Source organism: Carlito syrichta, unplaced genomic scaffold (genome assembly GCF_000164805.1).
Source record: "Carlito syrichta isolate Samal-C Ts95f unplaced genomic scaffold, Tarsius_syrichta-2.0.1 Scaffold308144, whole genome shotgun sequence".
Classification (NCBI taxonomy): Eukaryota; Metazoa; Chordata; class Mammalia; order Primates; family Tarsiidae; genus Carlito; species Carlito syrichta.
In genome coordinates this window covers 15,904-25,180 of record NW_007252240.1, presented here as the reverse complement: position 1 = coordinate 25,180, position 9,277 = coordinate 15,904, and the positions used below count along the sequence as shown (strand labels likewise).

General features: G+C 32.2%; 1 protein-coding gene across 1 annotated transcript in view; it reads right to left on the bottom strand.

The window, feature by feature from the left end:
- The window catches only part of LOC103267473 (olfactory receptor 8G1-like), a 10,986-nt gene extending 1,919 nt beyond the window's left edge, over positions 1-9,067 (bottom strand). The window contains exon 1 of the mRNA XM_021716063.1: positions 8,134-9,067. Within this exon, the coding sequence (XP_021571738.1) occupies positions 8,134-9,064 (931 nt within the window). The 5' untranslated portion in view covers positions 9,065-9,067. The remainder of the gene's footprint in view (positions 1-8,133) is intronic.
- Between the last annotated feature and the right edge of the window lie 210 nt (positions 9,068-9,277).

Here is a 9,277-nt window from a genome sequence, read left to right as displayed (position 1 = left end):
TCCAACTCAAAAAAAAAAAAAAAAAAGTCAGCTGGAGTCACTTTAAAATAAATAAATAAATAAACTTTGGCAAGTAAAATAGCATCATCTAATAGCATATGTTTAGTACTCTAAAAATAGCAATAATAGTATTTGTTGTTATTTATAGCATGCATCAATTGAAAAATAAGGGATTGTTACATATTAAAAATATAGAAATGGCAATTACAATGTTTAAACCTTTACTTTTTTCTTATTTTACTTAGAAGGGTATGAAAGGTCAAATCATAAAATAAGAGAATATAGAATTATAAATGTAGCCTCCCGTTAAGTTTGGCAGTAAAATGATGATTTTTATCATTTTATGCATCAAAGTAAACTTTGAAATGAATTATACCTGAATAAAATAGAACCCCCAAATCTAAAATATTCTACTCATACATAAGCAAATAAATGGAAAAACTTAAATATTGAAACTAAGCATAAACAATAAGCTATTAAACTTCTAAGGAAAAAAACACTGAAGAAAATCTTCATTGTTGGAGTACTTTAAGATGTCTAAGAGGGACACACACACACACACACACACACACACACAAACTAACCACACAATATTAATAAATTATATTTTATCCAAATTAAATACTGCTTTTCTTAAAGCACTATTAAGGAAACTAAAAGCAAGCCACACACAATGCATATATCCAACTGTAGATGTTCATCTAAAATTACACAAAAAAGTGACCAGGCAGTATTATTTTAAAATTCATCAAATTAAAATATTACAAAATTATTTGAGCAGACGTCACAGAAGATATGTAAATAGTTAATAAGCACATGAAATGATACTAAAATCATTGCTTATCAGGGAATTCAAACTTAAATCCATTATGGCTACCACTATACACACACTGAAAGACTAAAAAGAAAAAAGAAAAGAATAAAGAAAAAAATACTAAAAAAGCAAACAAAAACTTACAGTACCAAAGTCTGATGAGCATATGTAACAACTAAAGAGTCACCGGGCTATACAAAAAAAAGTTCTCATATATAGTTGGTGAAAAGCGGTATAATATTATTTAAGTGCTTTAGAAAACTGGCAATGTCTGAGAAAAACAATTATATACTTAGAATATAACCTAACAATTCTGCTCCTCAGTATTTACTCAAGAGAAATGCAAATATATGTCTGCACGATGACACGTACAAACATGTACATAAATCTTTGTTACTAACAATCGCGATCTAGAAACAACCCAACTATTCAGTCATTGAACAGGTAAATGAATTGTGGCACATGCATAGAATGGAATACTACTCATCAATAACAAGGACTAAATCACAAATACATGCTACAACATGGATCAGTCTTAAAAACATCATGTTGAACAAAAAGAGTCAGGCATAAGAGTAACATGACACAATTTCATTCATATGAATTTCTAGAACAGCAAAACTAATTTGTACTGACAGAAATGAAGTCAGAGGCTGATTCCAGTGAGATATGGTAGATTGGGAAGAAGCATGAGAAAACTCTCAGTATGTTGAAAATGTTTCAATAATAAGGTGTTATTTCACCAGTGTATAGTGTATGCATTTCTTAAAACTCCTCTAGGCAAACTTTATATTTAAATTGGGTAGTTTCATTCTTGTTGTAATCTTTAAAAAAATTTTTTTTATTTTAAAGATTGGGATACAATTCAGGGTTAGGTATATAAATCATCATTATGCAGGAACCCTTGTTGATAAAGTGTACCCTCCCCTTCCCTGGCAGTTTCCCACTACTGCCAATCTCTTTCTTATAGTTTAATAATCATTCAAGGTCTGCTTATGAGTAAGAACATGTGGTACTCAGTTCTTTGTTTCTGTGATAGATCACTGAGTATTATAGACTCTAAGTCCATTCAATTTACTGCAAAGTTCATAATTTTGTCCTTATTTACAGGTGCATAATATTCCATTGTGTATATGTACCACATTTAAAAAAAAACCCAGTCCTCTTTCGATGGGCAGCACAGTTGGTTCCATGTTTTTGCTATTATGAATAATGCTGCAATAAACATGCGTTTGCAGGTATCTTGTTTATACAAGAAACAAAGTTCAACTACCTCTTAATTATTACCCTTCACACGAGGTCAGGTATGGAATTTTCCACTTGTGGTGTCATATCGGTGTTTTGGATTTTGGAACTTTTTGGATTTTAGCTTTACAGGTTAGGGATATTCAACCTGTACCAAAAATTTTTCTTGGATTTTCTTGTAGTGTTTGTAGCCTATTTATATAACACTGAACATTGTAATTAATAATCTGTTTAGTGATTCATGTTAGAAAAAAATGTGTAAAATTGTTATTAATTTGTATTAGCAAAGATTTTAATTTTAATATAAATTTTTATATTTATGTAACTTGGCCTCAAACAGGTTTTTCTTAAACCTTCAAACTTAATTCATTTATATGTAGTGTGAAATAAGAAATTTTTAAAAACATCTTTCTATCATAAATGTTTGAGTCTCTCACCTGTTTTATGATTGCCCAAAATTACAAACTCAGATCTTGGTAGAATTATATTTTGATATAATCTTGATAAAATATCAGTAAATAAATTAATATTTAAAAAAGAAACTATAATAAAATAGGCACAAAATAAAGAAGATCTGAACAAGATTCATAAATCTGAGTATCTATCTATCTACACCTGTCATCTCACAGCATTCAATAGATATTCTTTTTTAAGAGCACAGTGAAATCTTTACAGAATTATTCATGTTGGAATATATATTCTGTATATTCATAAAAGATAATTCCTAATTTTCTGTTCTTGCAATTTTTTCAGAAATTAGTTTGTAAGAGATTTAAAAATTTTTCTCTCTCTTTCTTTTTTTTTGTTTTGAGTTGGAGTCTCACTCTGTCACCCAGACTGGAGTGCAGTGGCCACTCCCGGCCACCGCAGCCTCGACCTGCTGGGCTCCGGAGATCCTTCCGCCTCAGCCTTCCAAGTAGCCGGAATTACAGGCGCGCGCTACCACGCCTGGCTGATTTTTTGATTTATTGTAGAGATGAGGTCTTGCTGTCCAGGCGGGTCTCGAACCCGCGGGCTCAGGCAATCCACTCACCTCAGCCTCCCAAAGGCACGGGATTACAGGCTGAGCCACCGAGCCCGGCTTTCTCTCTTTCTAATTCTGAAATAGTTTGCACAGTTTTTGCCTTCATTGTTTGGAACTAGTCACTAGTAAAGCAATGTAGATCTTTGATACTTTTTTTGTTCAGATTTTAAGTAACAGATTGCAGTTCTTATATTACTGTCAATTATTCAGATTTTTCAACTTCCCTTAATTGATAATTCAAGACATTCACCACTTTGAAAATTATTAAATAGTTTTTATACTATTGTTTCCCTTTCTAATATTTGCAGGCTTTGCAATTTTTTTGTTTGTCTATTTCTGAAGTCAGAGATTTATGGTTCTTCTTTTTTCTCTTGATTACTCATGCTAAAAGTTTGTCAGTTTTATTAATCAATTTTATAACAAATTTTATGTTGGTTCTTTTGAAAATTTGTGTACATATTTATTTAAACTATTCTTGATAACTTAATTATTCTATTTCCTTTATACGCTTTTGAGTATAATTTCCTGTTCTTTTCCTAAAATAGAAATTCTTTAAATAAAGCTTAAATGGTTATTCCAGGCTCCCTTTTTTTTTTGGAAGATGTACTTACAAGGTATAAATTTTCCTCAAGGCCAATTTTTAGCTGCATCTAACTATATTTCAATACAAATATTTTAAAATTTCTTTTGAACTATTTTTGCCCCAGGGGTTATTTTAAATATATTATTAATTTTTAGAAATTGGACTTTTGAAAAATTTCTTAATTTCATTGTAGTCAATAAACATACTTTATTTAGGTTTTTTGTTTGGTTGTTTTTGTTTTTGAGTCAGAATCTCACTCTGTCACTCAGGCTGGAGGGCAGTGGTGTGCCCACGGCCACCACAGCCTTTACCTGCTGGCTCTCGCTAGTCTTCCGCCTCAGCCTTCCAAGTAACTGGAACTACAGGCGCTTGCTACTATGCCCAGCTTATTTATTGTAGAGACGAGATCTCACCAAGTTTCCCAGGATGGTGATCTTGAACACCTGAGCTCAGACAATCCTTTTGCCTCAGCCTTGCAAAGTGCTGGGATTACAGGCTTGAGCCACCGCGCCCAGCCTTCGATTTTTGAAATTTGTTGAATTTTTAAAAATCTTACAATATGATCAATTTTTGTAAATATTCCAATTGCATTTTAAAAATATGTTTTGTGCTCTTTCAGAGTCTTGTAGTCTATTCTATTTTAGTTATATGTGAGTAAAACTAAATAACTAAATATTATAAATAACTATAACAAAGCATAACTATTAATATAACTAATATAACTATAATGGTAATTCATCACTGTGTTGTTTATCTTGTATATCCATAGTGATTATATTTTTGATCTTTTGTTTTAACAGCTATCGACAGGGGAATATACACTAAAACCTCCCACAAATTTTGATGTGTCTATATCCTTTTTTTTCTCTTACAAATAAGAAAATCTTTTATTTTATTTAAAATAAAAACAAATTGAAAATAAAACATTTTTTTCAAAAAGCATTTATCAGAAAAAATATATTCATGATAAAGAAACCTCAGATTTTTTCTATCATTAAATACTTCAAGGTTTGCTATTCTTAAAAATTAAGGTAAAAAGAAATAAAAACAATGCTACTGTATTTTTTAAATTAAAAGATGTATATCTTCTAGGATTTCATTTGAACAAGCCAGATGTCCAGAAATACTGATCAGCAACAAATTGTTGCATTATTTGAAGCAAAGCAATTATATAATATAGTAACAGGTTCCAGATAGGGCAGCCCAGGTCAATAACTCTCAATCTCCCTTCACTATTCAACCTTCTACATTCAGACACAACATTTTTTTATTAAATTTTATTTTATTATAGAGACGTGGGGTACAAGTATGGATTAACTACATAAGTAGGCTGCATGCAGATGAAGTTTGGGCCTCCAAATGGAATTTTATCAGCATGTTTGCTTTAAATTTTGAGGGCTATGCTTTTGGTTATATTCAACTTTAGGATTCTGAGCTTTCCTGTTTTAGATAACCTTGGACTGAGCAACTGATTATTATGGACTGTTTCCCTGCTATCTAATAAACCATTATGCTTAACATTTCTATACCTGATATTTGAATAAGAAAACTATTTTTATTAGTTAGTATTTTCATGGCATATCATTTTTAATTCTTTCTTTTGAAGCTTTCCATGTCCTTATGTTAAAATGTGTGTTTTTTTAATGATGAAACAAATACAAATAAAAGTTTTTAAAAAGTCTTTTAAAATAACAGTAATTTGTAATCAAATGCCTGGAAGTAGATATATCAAATTGTATAATATTCATATTCTGAAAATTATAAATTATTGTATAAATTATTATTATAAATAGCACTACATTATATTTATATAATGTAGTGCCATTTATATAATGTAGTGCTATTTATATAACTATTATTGAAAAATAGTCAAAAGGATATTAATTATAGGAATTATTTACAATTTCTATGAATTAGAAGTCTCAATATTATGAAGATATCAAGTCTCCCCATACTCATCTAGATTCAATATAATCCAGATTAAAATATCAGTGGTATTTTTGGTGGATTGTCATAAATTTCACATGGAAATGCAAACAGCCAATGTGTACTAGTGGAGGTGATGTGTACAGTTAAAACCCAGACCTCTTCACCATTATACAATATATCTATGTAACCAAAAACTACTTGTATCTCTAAAACTATGGAAGTTTTTTTTAAAAATTCAATACTCAGGTGTCCTCTCTGTATCAATTAAATTTTTTATTTAACTGATGAATTTTTAATTTTTTAAATAAACTCACCAAGCTTAAATGTGCACATAAATAACCTGGAGAATCATCTTTAAATGCAAACTTTGATTTATTTAGTCTGATATTTAGCTTGAGATTATGAACTTTTATCCAACTCTCAGGTTCTACCAGTGCTGCCGGTTTATTAACCACTCTGAGAATCAAGGTGTTACATGACCTCTCATATTGGATTATTTTCACTGAAATTCTTTCAACAAATTTTTTTTAAAACAAATACAAGTGGAACAATTTACTCATGTTCTTGTATCAGAGAGTTTCCATTTAGCTTTGGAATTGCAGTGCCTGTAGGTTTCTGGGATGTCTATAGGAGAGTACAGTTCATCTGGAATGCCACAGGTGAGCAGACTATGTCTGGCTATTACTTCAATGTGCTAAATAAAAGGAATAAGAAAGTTGGAACTTCGTTGAGGTGACAAATGGGAAGGCGCTTAGCAGGCCTTTTCATGAATAATTATACAATAATAAAAACGACTCAGAAACTCATTTACAGAAGTCATTCTTTCAATTTTATCAGGGTAAGTGTTCTGATTTATGAAAGAATACATGCTAGATGGATAGATAGATGATAAATGGACAGATGGTGATAGATAGATAGATAGATAGATAGATAGATAGATAGATAGATAGATAAAGACAGAGAGAGATACAGAGAGACAGAAACAGAATTTGAATCATACCAACACATATTATTCAATTGCTTTGCTGTGAATTTTTATCTAAATTTAGTGAACATCATCTGAAAAATTCTACCACTATTTAATAATCCAAGCTGGAAATTTGTGTTTACTCTCATATCTTCCTGTACCTTCAACAAGCTTCTAATCAGCCATATCTTAACAAGCCAATTTTTAAAAATCTCTAGAAAGTCTTCTTCCTCTCTGGTTCACTATCATTTACAGGCAATATTTTGCTTCGAATAAAAAAATGTCTGCTGACTGATTTTCTGGAGTTTAGACTCATTCTCATTCTATCTTTCTTAAACACCAACTTATGTGATATTACTAGCATGCAAAACTATTTTGTGTCATTTCCCCATTTAAAAATATTTTCGTAACTGCCCTCTCTAAATAAAGAATTGTTTCTGCCTACTTTTCCATTTTTGTAGGCTGATTGTGTTATCTTGATTATGACTTGTATTGCTGGGTAAGCTTTTCTCCTCTTCCTTGACTTCTAATCAGTCTATATTTTGTACATGAGCTCAAGCTCTATTGATTCAAGAGTCTACCCAAAGGGCTCTTTTTGTTTGTCCTCTGTTAGTCTATTCGTATATGTGAGCCTTGTGAATAGAAAATGACATAGCTCCCATTATATGCCTCTATATTCCCTAATATAGTTCTATGCATTTGGCAAGAATTAGGAACTGTATTTTATATATTCCAAAGGGGTAAAGTTTCTTATTTTAGAAACCATACTTCCAGAAATGCTTGCCTATGTGCTTTGTTAGAAAAGCTCAGCTACACAAAGTATTGAGAATATCAAAGGATACTGACAAAATATATTTTTTCTCTAAATTAAGATAAATAAATCTTTCTTAGAAAATGCTATATTCCATACATGTAGTATAATCACCGACATGGAAACCTATATGAGTTGATAAATGGGAGCGGCTCAAAAACTTTTTCACAGAAACGTCTTTCAGTTTTTTCAGGGTATGTGTTCTGATTCAGGAGAGAATATGTGATAGATAGATAAAAAGATATGATAGAGATGATGATGATGATGATAGATAGATAGATAGATAAAATATTTTATTAGTGTTTAGAGTTAATACAGTTTACTCTGGGTAAATACATTTTGGGGCACCCCAGAAATGGTACTGCCCTCCTCCATCTTACTGGTCCCATGAATCCATTTCTTTGACAACTTTCTTCTAAATAATTAAGTACTGGCAGTAATCTCATTACTTGTGGGCACACCTTGCTGTCTCTTAACTATTTCCTTACTAAAACTTCTTTAGAAATTAAAAATGTTTGCTAAAGCAAAATACTCCCTTTCACAGAAAATTTCTTTTTTTTTTTAGTTATTAAAATGTGATATACCAAGTTCTTTATGTTTTCCTTTATTTCAGTAGTTTTATGAGGTACAAATTGTTTTTTTGGTTAGCTGGTTGTGGTTGCATTGTTTAATGATAAAGAAGTCCAGATTTTAAATGTGCCCACCACTCCCACCTATCGAGTACATACTGTATCCGAGAGGTGATTTTTCATCCCTCTGCTCAGGAAACTTTTTTTAAGGAACTTATTTAGGGAGACTTTCACATCTTTATTCCTTAGGCTGTAGATTAAAGGGTTTAGCATGGGCACAATAATGGAGTAAAACACAGAAGACACTTTTCCTTGATCCATGGAGCTGACAGATGATGGCTGCAGGTACATGAAGGCTGCAGAACCAAAGAAGAAAGCAACCGCCAACATATGGGAGCTGCAAGTGCTGAAGGCTTTGGACCTGCCCTCAGTTGAACGAATGCGGAGGATGCTGGTAATAATGAAGATATAAGAGCTAAGGATGGTCAGGCTGGGGACAAGGATATTAAATGCACTGAAGCACAGAACTACTACCTCATTGATATAAATACTGGAGCAAGAGAGTTCCAGTAATGGAAAAAGATCACAGAAATAATGGTTTATTATATCAGCTTTACAGAAAAGCACTCTCAGCATACAGACTGTATGAGCTGTGGCACCAATCAATCCCATTATATACACCCCTATTACCATCCAGAAGCAGACCTGATAAGACATGGTGACATTATAAAGCAGTGGGTTACAGATGGCAACATAGCGATCGTATGCCATTGCAGCCAACATGTGACATTCTGATATAATAAAAACAAGAAAGAAGTAGAGTTGAGTCATGCATGCTGGGTAGGAGATTGCATTTCTCTCTGACACAAAATTTACCAACATTTTGGGGGTAACAACAGAGGAATGGCAGAGATCAATGACAGACAAACTGCTGAGGAAATAGTACATGGGGTTGTGCAAGTGAGAACTGAGTCCAATTAGTGTGATCATACCAAGGTTCCCCACCACTGTGACCACATAGATTCCTAGGAAGAGGAGGAAGAGTGGCAGCTGGAGCTCTGGCTTCTCTGTTAGCCCAGCCAGGATGAACTCAGTGATTGAGGAATGATTTTCTTCTGCCATTTTCCTCTGGGAATTGTATGTAGAAAGAGAAGAAAATTTGAGTGTGAAACAGAATTCAGGTCTTTTCAATCATGTTCTCTGCCTGTTTTTCCTCTATATTGACAGTCAAACATCTGGGGAACCCAGCAATATGGACATAGAAATAAATATTAAATAGAACTATTTCTATTTGTGTTCTATATTAGAAGAGTGAGTATTAGTGTACTGCCTAGT